We start from the raw sequence: 17779 nt of genomic DNA, 5'->3' as shown, positions 1-17779 counted from the left end.
TAAAATATACTGATAGTACAATTGTTTTCTGATTATTTTAAACAAATGTCTGCTTCATTAAATGCTATTTGTGCCACCTCAGCATTGTGTGACGTAAAACAAACACAAACGTTTTCTGATTCGGTTGTTTTCAAAGCCTGTTTGAAGATATCTGCAGTTGTAATATAACATACTCTCATTATCTCAGAGTATATTTTGAAAAACATGGGTGGGGCGTGTCCCCAATATCCCAGTGTAGATTACAGCTCTGCTGGGGCATGGTCCCAATATTCAAATGAACACACTTGACTGATAGCCTGCTGAATATAAAATGTGAATAAACTGGCTTAAGACTTAAGAATGGCTAAAGAGGAAAACAGGTGTACGTGGATGTACCTCCGCCCGAGGACAGCCAGCTCCACCTGGGAAGAGCAGGCACCAGACAAACCTCACTCACGGACGCTGATGGAGTGGAAGGTGGAATTATAGAGGTCGTCACCCCCGATGGACAGGGTAGTGTGACAGACCGTCACGCAGTAGGGTAGGTGTGTTTTCTGGCGTCCGACTCCAGGAGCTGGTTCTGTGGTCTCCTGGTCAGCGCACGTCTGGTCATGTAAGACCCAGGTCCAAAGCTCTGTGTGGTTTGCACCCTCAGCTACACATGCTTTCTATCAGGACGAAAATGAAATGACAGGACAAGACAACAGCTAATTCAGTGGGCGATACAAAAGGACCTCACAGCACTGACTCTACTACGCCTTCTCTCGGTTAACAGCTGTAGTCAGTGTTGCTTTACCCAACACCTGTTTTTGTACATTACGAATTAGCTTGTGATTGCAGATGGAATCTGAGCGTGATCCAGATACACTAACAACCAGGAGACTGTGGAATTTATACGGCTATACACACACACACACACACACACGGGTTATACAACCACGTGTACAGACATTACAGTCAGCAATGTAGTCTGACAGCACAGGTCTGCATGTGGTTCCACTGCAGGAGAAAGCCGACATGCTGGTTCAGCCCGGCGGCTGAGCACACACTTCGTCTCGGTGGATCTCAGACACAAAGAGCGCATGTTAAAAGTAGAGGGAGCACCCACTTCACATCAGAAGGGGAGAAATTCAGGTGAAATAAATGAGTAATTTACTGGACTTTGGAACAGTGTGCATAACACATACTTTGTACACTGCATGTCCAGAAGAGCACAATTAACCTAATTAGAAAGAAAACCAGATTTAGGTTCCCTGTGTCTGTACATGAGAAGCTAATCTTCTGTCCAAATTGCCCTGAACAGTCAGTGTGTTTGGAGCAGATGAATGTGCCTAACAGACCAGTGGAGTGGCAACAATACACACACACACACACACACACACACACACACACACACGCGCGCACACGCGCACACACACACACACACACACACACATACACACACACACACACACACACACACACACACACACATACACACACACACACACACACACACACGTGCGCACACACACGCACACAGACTTATGGCGAGTGTATCTTGCCAGCAGGCTTGGAAGGGTCCTTCCACATGTCTTCCTGAGTGTCTGTGCACCTGTGTGTGTGTGTATGTGTGTGTGTGTGTGTGTGTGTGTGTGTGTGTGTGTGTGTGTGTGTATGTGTGTGTGTGTGTGTGTGTATGTGTGTGTGTGTATGTGTGTGTGTGTGTGTGTGTGTGTGTGTGTGTGTGTGTGTTGCTGTATGTGTGTGTGTGTGTGTTTGTATTATCAAATGGTACTTCAATCTCCACTTCCCATGATGGTTGCAGTCTACAGAAACATTGGTAGGAATGTTCACCAACCCACACCACACGGGTCCAGAACACACAGCCAAAGGGAACCATGACCTGCTCCTGCCATACAATCCTCCAAACAGGAAGCAGGAAGTGTCCTGTCCTTCAGCTTCTGACTCTGCTTTAAAGATGCGCGTGTATGAAGAAATACAGAAGTCAAAATATTGAAGTTCTGGCTGCGGTCATCTAAGGACAAAATGTTCATTAAAAATCAGCAGAGAAAGAGAGACAAATAGTAAGAGACAGTGTGAGTGGGAAACGGAGTCGAGAGACAGCGAGAACGCCTTCAGGGCCACTCCAGCAAATATATCTTTTAAATATGTCAGCTCATAAAGGAAATGCCCCACATAGACCTAATTGAATGCTGTCAGAGTGGAGACCACATGACTGAGTGGCACAGTTGAATGTCGACGTGCGGGAGAAGTGCTCACCGAGCTGTCTGACAGGAACGGGCCCACAAAGGACACACAGCACCACAATTGCACAATCACAATATCAGTGTGCTGACTGACAAACGCCTCTTAAGGGTTTATAAAATGTAATGATATCAGACTTTTGTGGGATTAGAGTGGGATTATGGTTCTGCAGCACAAAGGGGAATTATCTATATTCCATGCTAATAACGCAAACCTGACAATAATAACATAATTTTTTTTTAATATGTTGAGTGTGAGTCAGGGCCATATGTGTCTCACTGTCTCCTTGGACAAGTTTGTCTCACTATCTCCTGGATCACATGTGTCTCATCCATCCTGGGTCATGTGTGTCTCACCGTGTTCTTCGTCATGTGTATCTCCCTGTATCCTGGGTCATGTGTGTCTCACTGTGTCCTTGGTCACTTGTGTCTCACTGTGTCCTGAGTCTCTCTCAGTTCTCTTTACAACTCCTATCTATTCCACTATTATGGCAAAACACTTCACTAAAACCAAGTGTCAACTCAGATAACTCAGATCTTTAAAAGCAAGTGTCAACTCAGATAACTCAGATCTTTAAAAGCAAGTGTCAACTCAGATAACTCAGATCTTTAAGTCACGCCAAAGGAAAACACGACAGGAGAGCTTTAAGCTGTAAGCTGATCCTGGTTTTCTTGCCTTTGGTTGTCACTCTTGTTTGCCCTGAAACCGATACTGTACTCATTCTGCAGGGCTTTAGTAACAATAAAACTCCACTGGAGGGTGAGTATCAGGGCCTCTGATCATCTCCGTGTGATCGTGAATCTTGGGTGGTATGGTATGTTGCTCACCTCTGGCACAGGACATCCTGGTTCAATGCTACAATCACTAAAGGCAAAAAAAGGAAAGCTAGGGCGGAGCTTGTTCAGTCTCCTCCCAATCGTGGGTTAGAACACAGGGGTCCGGCAGCAGGGGGCGGAGCTATGCTGCATCACTGCAGATTAACTTTGGCACTCAAGTTCAAAGCACGTCTTACTGTCATACAGTCCTCTGAACCACAGAGTACTACAAGCAACTACAGATCCCAGAATTCCCAGGAAACCTATCCCCATGTCACTAGATCACTATCCCTGAAATACCTGTGGTTCATTAGTCAGTCCTATAAAGACTGTGTTTCTGTCATTCTGTCATTTATTCATGTATGAATCTCTGGTTGTCTTTTTTTTTTACTCTTCTGGATATCACGTCTGTGACTAGAGCTCAGTTACTCTCTGGTCATCACCGTTTGGCTCAACCTGTTTTTTGCGGACAATTTATCCAATATTAAAACCTCAGAATCAAACCTGCAAGTGTCCGTTCATGTAGCAGCAATACACTTACAGCATTGTAGTGACAGACAATCAAGGAGAACATATTGAGAAGGACCAAAGTGCTTCTGATCAGGGACCATTTCCCTCACAAAACACACCATTCAGTCCAGTACAGTGATGAGAAGCATCACTGTGTAACTGAACACATTCTCAAACTCCTCAGACACTTAAAATAGACTCCAGTCTGGCCTGGTCTGTCCTACACAGAGGACATATTTAATGGTAATTAGTGAGGTCTGGTGTTACCGGCCTCCTGCTGACCTGTCGCTAAATCCAACAAATACACTAGAGTTCAGTGGCAAATGTGCCAGCAGCTTCTCTGCCAGAGAGAGGGTGACATATAAAGCTGCAGGATACACACCCACTCCAGCACTCACACACACACACACACACCCCAACACATCACACGCCACACACACACACACACACACACACACACCAACACATCACACACCCACTCCAGCACACACACACCCCCCCAACACATCACACGCTCACTCCAGCACACACACACACTCCAACATACACACACACCCACTCCAACACATCACACTCAGTCCAACACATCACACACACTAGAACACATCACACACCCACTCCCGCACACACGCACACTCCAACACATCACACACCCGTTCCAACGCAGCACACAATAGCACACAATACTCCAACACATCACACAATACTCCAACACAGCACACAATAGCACACAATACTCCAACACATCACACAATACTCCAACACAGCACACAATAGCATGCAATACTCCACCACATCACACAATACTCCAAAACACCACACAATACTCCATCAAGGTAAAAACACCTCAACACAGCTCACAATACTCCAAGAGGACAGACCCACCCTTACACAGCACACTATGGTCCACTCACAGTCAACCCAAAACTGATCATGTATTCTTGACGAATGAGGCCATATGATATCACCCAAAGCCACCTGAAAACAAAAACATCCACCATTCACTGTATTTAGAAGCTTCATGTCCTGTGCTAGTTGGTCACGGGATCATTAAAGTGCAGAAGACCCTACACTAACTCATTTTACTCATGTTTAACTACTCTCCTCAGTGCTGTTGGGAACAGTTTTAATAGGGAACTCAACCCCCCTGCAGTGAACACTACAGAGCCCTGTGCACGGCCCTAAAACGGCCTTTTTTCAGTCTGATGACTATAACACAAGTGAGCTTTAGAGGGCGTGTCCTGTCAACACAGCCAATGTTTACAGCCTCAGACCAGCAGGGTCCGTCTGCATTGTCGGTGTTTAGAGAAAGAACACAGTGCTGTTATACAGTATTCTCCGCATGATCAGAAATGTTGCAGTGGTCTGGAATTTTCATTACTCCGCCGTAATTGCATCGTAATAAATGCAAGCAATCATGCATCGCCCTGCCACAGCCACGGGGCGACTTGCCAAAGAAAGTGAATTGTCCCTTTATTAAAAAAAAAAAAAAAAGTCAACTTTTTTCACTGGTGTCAGCAAATAAAAAAGATTCCTTTTATGACTGAATCTGAGTAGAAGGTATGAGTGAAAGTGTTTGTGGGTGTTGTGTATGTGTGTGTGTGTGTGTGTGTGTGTGTGCTGGGGGGGGGGTTATCGCAAACAAACTGCAGGAGAATCATTGACTGCAGCTGGGGGCGGGAAGGCCATAGTGCTCCAGACCCCTCCCTCTGTGGTCCTGCTGGGCCTCCAGCACTCGGAGGCCACTGACATTTCCCCAAAACTCCCAGTGTGCATGTGTGTGTGTGTGTGTGTGTGTATGTGTGTGTATTTGTGTTTGTGTGTTTAAAATAGACTGCGTTATGATAACATGTCATAAACCCCAGAGCACAGTGGGCCAGTGTCTGAGATGTTAAAATAAACCTCCCAAAAAAACATGAAGCTTTATGACATCCCCCTACAGGTGGACTGAGAATTGCAATATTTCTTTGTGGAGCTCATAGGATCAACTGACTTAATGTAAACCGAATCCCCATGAAAGTAAATAATTTCATTATTATTTTAATTCAGTAGAGTTAATTTAGTTTAACAATAACATCATCACATTTCATGAACTAATCAACAAATACTAAATCTGTTCAGCTCTCTCCTCTCAATCTCGATTTATCTCAAGTGGTAAATCATCATAAATCTACAGGTTACCTCCTGGTTGATGCAATGATGGAAAATATGAAATGATGGAAAAGGTGAAAGGAACGTCGTGTGATTAAATCTGCTACAAAATCAAAGATTCTGGACTGCACCCATAACCCAAGTGTTATCTTGAATTCAGTACGTTCAAACGCATCTGTGCAACGTGGCAGGGACACTTCAATTACTTTGACGTCCATCAAATTCACTATCTGATGTGTAATCAAGCGTCCTAGATGCCTACAACAAAACCACCTCTGTTACATTGTTATTAGATATATATGTCTTTTTTAGTCTGTTGTCTGTAACCATCATGTAAGCTACTTCAAATCTAATCTCCGTGTAAAACAATTTACAGACGTTTTCAGCCAACATGCGGTTTTAATTCAAAGCCACCAAAACAGAGAGCGCCCGAACAGGCTTTCGCCCACCGGGAGAAGTCCTCTCCGCACGTGGAAGTGTGTCGGTTTGACATAGTTCCGCATAGTCTACGCGCCGGACTCATATTGAACGCTACCCGGTTGAAAAAACCATTTCCAGACCAATAAATCGTGATTCCGACACCAGCGGTTTAGCAACAGTCGCACTTGACGATAAATTACATAAGCGTAATTAAAGTGCCAACCTCTGACCTCGTCTATAAGACCGAGCTGCGGTCACCTGACTCGTGAACCGACCGCTCTCTTAATGTCAATAAACATTAGACCGAGACAAGTGTCCCGCCGACCGGGACTACGGAGGATCCGCGTCCCCGACTAAAGTCCGTCGACGCCGGAGTGTCGATACGCTGCGCCATGTAAACGACTGGACACGGCGACAAACACCTCAGCAGCACGCAGCGAGGCTCGGAACCTCAAATAGCAAAAAAAGAAAGAGAGAGAGAGAAAACTCACTGAGGTGCAAATACGCGTCATTATTATCCATCTCTAATTAGTCCTTTTGTCGTATGTTGAGGTGGCTGTAACTTCGCCGTCAGAGACAGCGGCATCTCACTCGACTCCGCGCCCCCGCCTGAGTGAAGTCCCAGCGCGGCAGCCTCGCATGCGCAGGCCCGCTGAGGGGAGGCGGGAGGAGGGACTCAAACCCCGCATAACAGGGGGGCCACGACCTTCTTCATGAATTACAAGCACTTCGTAGAATGATGCTGGGTCGGGAAATGGCTTAATAACAAACAAACAAATGAATAATTAAATTAAAAAAAACAAACAAAAAAAAAGCTGAACACGGGAGATTAAAAGTAACAGTGTTTGTCTGAAAACAAGTGTGCTAAATACATCCATTCAAGCAGGTGCTTCTTTCGGATGAAGTTTTCATAATGGCTGGATATTCATTTTGAAATAAAAACGTTTGCCCCGACGAATACGTTTTTACGGCTTCGACAAGGTCTATGCAAGATGTGAAAATTAAATACAGATATTTAAATTCATGCCTCTTTAATCTCCGTCTTCACGTCGTATTTGTTTGGTCTTTAATGCTTTTTAACCAATAACAAAGAGCATAATCTTTTTAATATTCATTGCTTGCATTTTTAGATAGCTACGATGTCACTGTCCGGGGAGCCCTTCAAAGTCCCCCATGCCGGGGTCACGCAGGGGTGAGCTGCCTCCGTCTCCGAAGGTTATTCAGCAGTCACCGGCATTCACAGTCTTGAACTCTGAAGCCGCGCTGCTGCTGTGGTTGACCGGTGTGGGGAACCGCTTCAGCCTGTAGGAGAAACCTCGCTTTTCTCAGCCTCGCCCTTGTAAACGACCTACAAAAGAAACACAGGAGGACGGCAACCAAGATGAATGGCCTTTTTTCCAACTCATCTCACACCAATCAAAGCCTTTCATTTCCATCCCCTTCCCCTTTGTCCATTAGATAACGTAAATTCATTAAAGTCGAACTGTGGGATTAAGCCGGTGATTTGTCAATTCCGTCTTTGTTCGATCCTAATGGTGGCACATGGTGTAGGGCGCACAGGCTGCCGCCGTTTCGTAAATTCTGAGGTTGTTTTAGGGGTGCCGGTCAGATCCTGGATGTAATTTAGAAGGGTTGGATTTAATGCTTTTTCATGTCTTAAGTAATAATCGTAAATCATTACAAATTATCATGAATCCATCGCAAACGTCTGGATGTATCTGTCTCTACTGGGTCTAGTGGGCCTGCTAAAGAAATATTTAGAAATATTTGTAAAGTCGTTGGCGAAGACCTACACTGCTACAAACGATAAAGAAGCACTGATCACATCTTAGTGTCTTTCAACTATGCTTACATTGTAAAGCACTTGGGTTTTAAATATGCTATACAAACAACAGTTACATCACTAATCAATTAATTGACTTATTTATTTGTTTGTATGTTTGCTCCAATTTCTATATAGAGGGATGAACTTGCTTATGTATTTAAGAATAAGAATGCAATATCCTAATAGCTATATCAGTTAGAGAATTAAACTACAATCATAAGTAATAATATACTGATAAGTAATAATACACTAGATGCAAAGATCGTCTCCTAAGTTTCTCCTCTCTAAACGTCTCACACACACAGAGTCAGTGAGACACACCATTTGTAATAATCCCTTTGTATTCACGTCACCCAGACAAACAAAACTTCTAAAGCCACCTTCTCCAGCGCACCAGACCAAGGCCCCCTGCTAACACAACATTACAGATTAAACAGGGATAATCCAGCTAGGCTAACTGACACAGAAAACTGGTATACAAACACTCTGAGTCACAGCTCTCTCATTCTATCTTTCTCTCTCTCTCTCTCTCTCTCTCTCTCTCTCTCTCACACACACACACACACACACACACACACACACACACTTTTACAAACAAGGATGTGGTGAGAGTATACTGACTTTTCGAGGATGAATATCTTTCTAAACATATTCACATATTCTCCCATCATGCTGTTTGTATAAAGTTCCCCTGTCACCCTTCCCCTTCTGTGCTTCCTCTGACAAGCCCCTCACACACACACACCCCACCCCGGGGAGGCAGAGGGAGGCCTTGGTGAGCTACTCTTCTCTCCATCTGCTCCTCTCCTATACGCTTCATCTTCGTCATGCTTCATAAAGCCATCCCCCCTTTCCTTCTCCTCATCACCACACCCCCTCCTCACCCAGGACACAGGGAGAGATGATAAGTGATCTCTCCTCTCGGGATGCTTTGGTGAAACAATGCCGGACAACGATGTTCAACATCATCAATCTCTCCAGGCATCCATCACCCGAACAATAGAAAGAATGGACAGAGGGCTCCCTCTGTAAGGGCCGAGCGCAACCTCTGTAAGGGCCCTGTTTGTTTACCTTCTTTTCCTTTTTTCTGTCTTTTTTCACCATTTTAAAACATTTTCCCCTTTGTGATCAGCAGTAATTGGAAGCATTCCCATGAGGCAGCTGAATCCAGTGTAGACCTGAAACAGACCGGAATCCTGTTTAGACCTGATACAGACCTGAATCCAGTGTAGACCTGAAACAGACCTGAATCCTGTTTAGACCTGAAACAGACCTGAATCCAGTTTAGACCTGAAACAGACCTGAATCCTGTTTAGACCTGAAACAGACCTGAATCCAGTGTAGACCTGAAACAGACCTGAATCCAGTTTAGACCTGATACAGACCTGAATCCAGTTTAGACCTGAAACAGACCTGAATCCACTTTAGACCTGAAACAGACCTGAATCCAGTGTAGACCTGAAACAGACCTGAATCCAGTTTAGACCTAATACAGACCTGAATCCAGTTTAGACCTGATACAGACCTGAATCCAGTTGAGAAACAGAGGCCAGCACGAGTGCCCATCTGTCAGCAATGCAGACTCTGATCATTCAAGGTAACTGCTGGGGAAATAAAATTGACAGGTTATGTTCAAGAAAGAAATCCTGGACAAGCCAACAGAAACAGCCAAGAAAACAACTTCTGAACATCTCTGTAAAGTATGAACACCCTCTGAACATCTCTGTAAGCTATAAACAAACTGTGCTCAGTATGAGCGAGCAAACTACAGATAAACTGTGCTCAGCATGAGTCAGAATCGTTACTTCACAAGCTTATTTCTCTTTGCTGCTCATCAGAACTCCAGGACACGTTTCGCTATGGGCTCCTTTGCACACGGGCCCCTTCGAACAGCTGACGAGTTCATTTTATAAGCACACAATTCAACTATTTGTCACAATTTGTTGCCACATGTGACAGTGTGTAATGTCCAGCCCACACAAAGTGTGCGATCACTACACACTCCCTCACATCCAGCTACTGATGATGATGATGGCAGGTGATGATGATGATGGCAGGAGCTGAATTCAGTTTTTGAGTTAATCTCTCTAGACATTCTGCACAGGGATTAAAACTGCTGTTACGAAGCCCTGCTCCTGAGTGCAAGGCCTCCGAACACCTGATTGCAATTACAGGCCTGAAGGACAATAGGACCTAAGGACACTGACATCACATCCTGAATAAAATATTGAATGAAATATCAGTGAAATGTTGCCTGTGATTTCAACATAACCTTCCCATGTGAAAACACGTATGAAGAAAATATGTTCTTGCATTGTACAAGCTGCACATTTGTGGATAGTTGTCACTGTCTTGTATCAAAACTTACAAAAGACTAAGTACAAAGATGGATTTAGTCATTAGAGTTTTTCCTATGAAGTCATTCATAGGAAACCCAATATTTCCCTTGTTCAAAACCATTTTATGATTTCTTTATGAGTTACATTAGCTCATTTAAACCACATCCAAAAGAAAAAAGAAGGTGCTTCAACTAACCAGAGACAAGGTAAAATAATTAAAGGAAAACTGGCATCTTGCCATCTCTGTCATATCTGGAAACACCACTATAGAACAGAATGTAAAATACACACTATAGAGTAGAATGTAAAATACACACTATAGAGCAGAATGTAAAATAAACACTACAGAGCAGAATATAAAATGCACACGAATGTAAAATACACACTATAGAGCAGAATGTAAAATACCCACTACAGAGCAGATTGTAAAATACACAGTGTAAAGCTAAATTTAAAATACACACTATAGAGCAGATTGTAAAATACACAGTGTAAAGCAGAATATAAAATACACACTATAGAGCAGAATGTAAAATATAGAGCACAGAATGTAAAATACACACTATAGAGCAGAATGCTTGCATTTTTAGATAGCGCTAGGTTTGCTTCTTGCGCTAGAACCATTTCAACATTGGAATCAGCACAAGCAGCATTAAGTGCATTGAAGCAGGAGAGTTGGAGAGGAGACAGTCTGCTGGGGGGAGACGGACACGGCTTGCCGGGCAACGTCCACCACACGCTCCTGCTGCTCGGGTGTTACACTAACCCGCTAAGCCTGTCTGTCTCATAGCTGGGGGCACTCGGATTTAGGGGCAGCTAACTAGGTCAGATGGGGCTCATGGTTAAAGTACTGTGAAATAGTTTATCTTTTTGATGCCATTAGACAATAATTTGAAAATGCTTGTTCTTCTTATTAGCCAGACCATGGAGAGCAGGATCAGGACATGCACTTATCTAAGGGTAATATCTACATTCTACATTTCTCTAAGGATAATACAGTGGATACAGGTTTAACTGTCAGAGTGGGTACAGTTTAAAGGTCAGAGTGGGTACTGTTTAAAGGTCAGAGTGGGTAAAGGTTTAAAGGTCACAGTGGGTACAGGTTTAAAGGTAACGGCGGGTACAGTTTAAAGGTCAGAGCATGAACAGGTTTAATGGTCAGCGGGTACAGCAGGTGCAGGTTTAAAGGTCACAGCGGGTACAGTTTAATGGTCAGAGCAGGTACAAGTTTAAAGGTCACAGTGGGTACAGTTTAAAGGTCAGAGCAGGTACAGGTTGAAAGGTCACAGCGGGTACAGGTTTAAAAGTCAGAGCGAGTACAGTTTAAAGGCCAGACACATATGTAATGAGAAGTCTGCCTTAATCAATTCTTGATCAATTTAGACCTTTGACCTACAAGATCTATAAAATACCTTTTTATTTTTTAGGATTTTTGCGAGTGCTATTCCAGTGCAGCTTTAATATTATTTAGAGCCATACATTATCTTCTAAAGCAGAGGTCCCCAACCTTTTTTGTGCCATGGACCGGATACATGTCAAACAATATTTTCACGGACCGGCCTTTAAAGTGTAGGGGGTAAATACGACTAAATAAAATACGACTGGCATAAAAACAAATATAAAGCGCATAAAAATAAAACACCATACGCACCAACAGATGTAATTGGGAAGAAAATACCATTTTTTAATTTTTCAAATAAAACATCACTCAGACTCTGATCATATTATTTTTTCTGTGGGGCCTGGTACCAAATGACACAAGGACCGGTACCGGTCCGCGGCCCGGTGGTTGGTGACCACTGTTCTAAATGTTTCAGTGTGGTTTTCATTCAAAGCACCATGTCTGTTCTTCTTAGACTGTTAAATGATCTTGGTCTCTGGACATACTGGTTTTCATATGTTTCAGTGCAAACGGTCTCTGGACAAACTGGTTTTACTATTTTTCAGTGTAACTTTGTTGATACATTTTTTATACTATTAACCACAGTATTCTGATCAACAAGCTTAGGCAGTGAGTCAGGTTATCAGACACTGCCTTTTAATGGTTTATCTTTGTCCAATAGGAGCTTGCAGTAGATCTGCAATATAATGTCTCCTATTGCAGCCGAATCTTGGTGTGCATCCCAGACATTTTGCCTTTATGTTTCCTCTGGATCCATTAATATGGCATATTGATGTTTCTTTTAATGTATATGCTGATACCCATTCGTATGGATCTAGTAAATGTAATGACTTTGGTAGATTGGTCAATCTATTCAAATATTTGATGCCTGTTTGAACATTTTGCTGCATGGTATGAATCTTGATCACTATTGTTGAAATATTGCTAAAATAATAATTTCACACTACTGAAAAATATTGTCTTGGTATCATCATGACTGGATTATTATATTACTATATGAGAGACATCACCTTCAACTTGTGCATAATGCAGCAGCCAATCTCGTTACTAGGCCCAAACACAGGAAGCACATGACTCCATGAAGTACACATGACTCCAGGAAGTATACATGACTCCAGAAAGTACATATGACTACAGGAAGTACATATGACTACAGGAAGTACACATGACTACAGGAAGTACACATGACTCTAGGAAGCACACATGACTCCAGGAAGTACACATGACTCCAGGAAGTACACATGACTCTAGGAAGCACACATGACACCAGGAAGTACACATGACTCCAGTAAGTACACATGACTACAGGAAGTACACATGACTCCAGGAAGTACACATGACTACAGGAAGTACACATGACTCCAGGAAGTACACATGACTCCAGGAAGTACACATGACTCTAGGAAGCACACATGACTCCAGGAAGTACACATGACTCCAGGAAGTACATATGACTCTAGGAAGCACACATGACTCCAGGAAGTACACATGACACCAGGAAGTACACATGAATTTGCCGTGGCTACATGTTGTTTTTATCAAACATCATATTTTACTTTGCTTTTAGTGATTAGTGTCAAAAGGTTTGTGGTCAGTGTTTTTTTACACAAGATTTTGTGTATTCTGTTGTGCTGTGAAGCAACATATGAATAAAGACGCATTTACTTACGTACAATGTGAATAAAAATGTATTTATTTACACAGAATGATGATCGGATTTAGCAAGTAGCATTTGAAATATGAGCTTGTAGAAACTGGCAAGGTATTTCTACAGCAAACCTGTTGATCAAGCACATAAACACTGGAGGCAGCGTCTCCTGGACCAGCTCTCTGGCTCCGGGACAGCTGTTTCCTACTGATTAATTACACTCTCCAACATTTTAAATAATCTATCCATAGTATTAATGGTCCCATGTATAGTTATATGGTATAACACTATGCACACTGCATAGTATAGTCTATATTATTGGTCTTTTTTCAATCTGACACTGGCCATACAAATATATATTTAAATAGTTATATTTCCAGGGACAAAGTACATTCAACAGCTAAAGGAAAACTTGCTAGGAACTAGTCAACAGATGGGGTTAAAGAGATTAAGGCCCAGTACTGGGCACACTCCACTGCCATAAGAAACTAAATTCATCAGCACACTGGTGCAGGGGAAGAGGTGCCTGATCTGGACTGTGGTCCCTGTGCCTCCAGACACTTAAGAGCATGTTGGGGAAGCCTTGAAACAGTGCTGATCCTTCCCCATAAAGCCTATGTGACACCCCCACAGAGGAAGGCAGTGGAAGAAATCCGACAGAGATTGTGCGAGACCACCTCGGGTTAAGCCAACCCTGTCCTGGAAACACCAATGAGATTAGAACCATAAGCACCTGTTCCTCATCTTTAGGCTCAAGCAATGTTAGCCGTGTGACATTAAAGAAATATAACAGGGCCTAAGAATATCTCTGACAAGAGCCAGCTGCTCCTCGCCTTGGACAGGCTATCTTTATGTCGGGCCTGTTTCTGAGGGCAGAAAATAACTGGCTTGTTAAGATGTGTATCTAGGCATGTTTCAACACATTCACACTCATGTGCGGGTACACACACACACACACACACACACACACACACACACAGGTTTGTCTATTTCAAGTTCTATATGTGACTGGCCATGAAGCGTCGTCTAAAACAAAAGTGTTAGGCATTATTGTATTATATATATTAACAGTTGATATTATTAGGTATACAATACATACAAGGTATGGAAATTGTGTTACTAGGAGTATTAACACAACAATGTACAATCACAATATAAAGGCTCTAGAGTCTGGAACTGCCTGAGTTACACATGACCAAAATGTCAAGGTGTCAGCTTTCACACTGCGTTAGAAAGAACAGATCCAGCCACAATTATTACTCCCCATCTACACCCCACCCCAGTGCTCCAGGAGGGCACAAAAATAGTAAAAATTACATGGAAGGTTTAAAATATTTTGATACAGTATCTTATATATGTTAGGAATAATGTTAATTCGTATTTTGAATTGTTTATTTGATTTTTTCAATCTAATTAATACATGGTAACAAGGCTTGCTAGTGCGTAAAATGTTTTTTGTGCTGAAAACTGCATAATTAAAAATGACTCAACCTGAGCTTCCGCAGACAGATCCCTATGCCAAAAACGAACTACATCCCAAGCGCGTATGCACGCGGACCCTCACCGAGTCCTTTGCTGCCATCTAGAGGTGCCGAGATGTACATTTTCGTAACGCTCAAACCACGTCCAATGTTTGACCCTCGAAGAACTCCGTACCTTTACGAGAAAGTGAGACGTGTACGTAAGTCTGGCTGAGAGACGGGAACGGGAAACGTTTTGAACATCACGGAGATATCAACCATCGTCAGCATCTCAAACGCTTATTTGCTTCCTCACGGTCACTAATGTATTCACGAAAAAATGTCGTTAGATTTATTGTTAGACGTGGAGGATCATTCGAAACTAAATCACACAATGAGTGATGATACTGGGGATATTTCCATCGACCAGGACGGAGAGTGGGGTGAGCCGAGCGCCTGGGACGACTGTGGGGGGGACGGACTCCTGCCCTCTGGGTTGTGTAGTTTCTAGATGGTTGTGTAGATTCTATATGGTAGTGTAGTTTCTAGATGTGTAGACTAGCAGCGAAGCTTCAGCTCGTCCTGCTCGCTGTTGACACTTTTTCTGGCTTCATTTGAAAACACCAGACTGCTAACACTAGGCTACTGTAGCTAACTTGCTAGGTTAGCTAAATAGGTAACTAGCTATCTGCATATATATATATATATATATATATATATATATATATATATATATATATATATATAAATTGATCGAAATAATGACATTATTGACTATTGACATTATTGACAACTGACATTGGTATTGGTTTTGTCAATTTGTCAAGCCATAATCATCAATATTGACAGAAATAAACACTTGAAATAGATCAGTTTGTCACGAATCTATATAATATACGCGTTTCACTTTTTGTATTGAATAAATGAGATTAATTAAGTTGATTATAATCTAATGTATTCAGTTGCACCTGTATCAGCCCCCGCGTGCGTGCGTCTCGTGAAGCTGGCGCGTGCGCCTCGAGCCGTTGTTTGTAGCTTTGTTTTGCCGGTCACGTGACCTGTTGTTTTCACGCGCAGATATCAATTTGTTTGACGAGCTGGACGGTCTGTGCGACGCGGACGAGCTCCTGCGCGCTCTTGTGAACGCTGATGCTGTAAGTCCAACAAAAACTTAAATAATAATGAACTCTGATGTCCCATGGGCAGGTTTTTGTTATATGCAACAAATGCTTTTATTAACAGATGCTGTTTTAATGCTTTTTGTTTGTGTCTGCAGAGCGGTAGTGCAGCCGATTTAAATTTGGACATTGACCCCCCTGTGTGGGACTCTGATGGTTGGGGAGTCTCTGCAGACAATACTACTGGTAACCCTTCTGATCCTAAATTTGTCTCAGAAAATTCTTTGCTCTTCAAACTACAATACTGACATGATTTCACATGCAGGAGTGTCGGGAGAATGTCTCTCTCCGAGTTACACGCTCACCTCTGGGTCATCGCCTGGATCAGTGGAGGCCCTCTCACCATACTCCCTACATGTAAGTGTGTGTGTGTGTGTGTGTGTGTGTGTGTGTGTGTGTGTGTGTGTGGAGTGGTTTTGAGTATACAGTGTGGGACATGAGTTGCTTTCTCTCCCTCTGGAAGGTGGCTTCACTGAAGTCAGTCAGTGTGTCATTCTGCATATTATTTGCTTAGGGACGTGTTTTGGTTGCCACTATCTGCTGGTGTTTGTACACACTCCCCCACCCACAGGTTTATTTCAGAAATGTCCTAATCTGTCCCTGCACCACCTATGAAAATTGTCTGTTTACAGACAGTGGGATGCGTTTCCTGTGTTTGACCTTGTCACAGCAGTGTCCCCGTCACTGGCTGCAGGCTGTAAGAACGCTCAGAGTCCAAGCTAAACTTGGCTCAGTGTGTCCAGAGTCCAGGTTAAACCTGGTCCAATTGGAGATGTTGTGGTAATGATTGTTGGTTCTGTGGTCCCAGCACACATTTATCTTTTGGGCTCTAGCGTGGGTGTGGTTGGGTCTCAGGGTGGGTGTGGTTGGGCCTCAGGGTGGGTGTGGTTGGGCTCAGCCTTCATTACTTATACAAGCCCTTTATACATGAATATATGCTAACTAATATAATTTGTAGATAATTAGTTATTTGATGTTAATTGCAATAATAGTCTACTGTATACACTGTGTATTCACCAGTACTGACACTGATATTAAAACTGGATAAAGAACAGATGTGGGAATTGGTTAATGAAGGCATGTCTGTCACTGCTGACACATGTCTCAGGAATCAGACCTGAGAATTAACATACCTGTCCAGATGGGCTGTTATATGTGGTAGAGATGGATCGTGTGTGTGTCTGGGGCGGGTGGGGTTTGCTGTCAAATTAATGCTCCGATGTGCTAACGAATATGCTAACGAATGTGTCTGGCATCCCTGGGCTCATCGGACAGCTCATTAGTACTTTGGCGAGAGAAGTGTGTCTGCCCTCGAGCTGGCGATGACCCGCTGACACCTCCAAGCGTGTTAATGTGTGTGAGCAGGCAGTGCCCCCTCCTCACTGTCATTACGGAGAAGGGGGGTGGTCATTACGGAGAAGGGGAGTGGTCATTATGGAGAAGGGGAGTGGTCATTACGGAGAAGGGGAGTGGTCAGCCCTCATCACTGTGCCTGCCCACCCACGCTGCCCTCACGTCCAATCGCTTTCTCTGATGTAATATTGCATCAGAATTTCTGGTGTTTTCCACATATGGTTGTAGCCAATTTCTCAATACGCTTATGTTTCATATCTGCTGTTATTTACAGTTTATAACTTATTGGCAGACGTTATTTGGTTTGGTCACACGTGAATGATTCTCCCTTCCTGGAGAGACTGGTCCTCCCAGAGTCTGGTCCGTGTCCTGTCTCAGTAGGCTTTTCCCAGCTCCGTCTGATGTAACCTGATGTAATGTTTGTCCCTGACTGTATTGGTGTGGTACATGTT

The 17779-nt window shown here is 43.2% G+C and overlaps 2 protein-coding genes across 8 annotated transcripts in view; one reads left to right on the top strand and one right to left on the bottom strand.

Moving 5' to 3' along the window:
- The window catches only part of rxrgb (retinoid X receptor, gamma b), a 50655-nt gene extending 35731 nt beyond the window's left edge, over positions 1 to 14924 (bottom strand). For 2 of the 7 annotated variants that reach the window (XM_077017371.1, XM_077017375.1), the window contains exons 1-3: positions 14901 to 14922; positions 9019 to 9551; positions 6614 to 7470 (exon numbers count right to left, since the gene is read on the bottom strand). In XM_077017371.1, coding sequence (XP_076873486.1) covers positions 6614 to 6644 — 31 coding nt within the window. In that variant the 5' untranslated portion in view covers positions 6645 to 7470; positions 9019 to 9551; positions 14901 to 14922. Of the gene's footprint in view, positions 1 to 375; positions 636 to 6613; positions 7471 to 9018; positions 9552 to 14900 lie in introns of those variants that run through there. The other 5 variants (XM_077017376.1, XM_077017372.1, XM_077017373.1 and 2 more) reach the window with 5 other exon arrangements.
- Positions 14925 to 15003: 79 nt separating this feature from the next.
- atf6 (activating transcription factor 6) overlaps positions 15004 to 17779 on the top strand; it is a 37146-nt gene continuing 34370 nt past the window's right edge. Inside the window, exons 1-4 of the mRNA XM_077017370.1 lie at positions 15004 to 15239; positions 15874 to 15950; positions 16073 to 16160; positions 16240 to 16331. Coding sequence (XP_076873485.1) covers positions 15137 to 15239; positions 15874 to 15950; positions 16073 to 16160; positions 16240 to 16331 — 360 coding nt within the window. The 5' untranslated portion in view covers positions 15004 to 15136. The remainder of the gene's footprint in view (positions 15240 to 15873; positions 15951 to 16072; positions 16161 to 16239; positions 16332 to 17779) is intronic.

Source organism: Brachyhypopomus gauderio, chromosome 9, assembly GCF_052324685.1.
Source record: "Brachyhypopomus gauderio isolate BG-103 chromosome 9, BGAUD_0.2, whole genome shotgun sequence".
In the NCBI taxonomy this organism is placed as follows: domain Eukaryota; kingdom Metazoa; phylum Chordata; class Actinopteri; order Gymnotiformes; family Hypopomidae; genus Brachyhypopomus; species Brachyhypopomus gauderio.
Note: the sequence above shows the minus strand (reverse complement) of the source record. Positions and strands in the feature narration are given on the sequence as shown.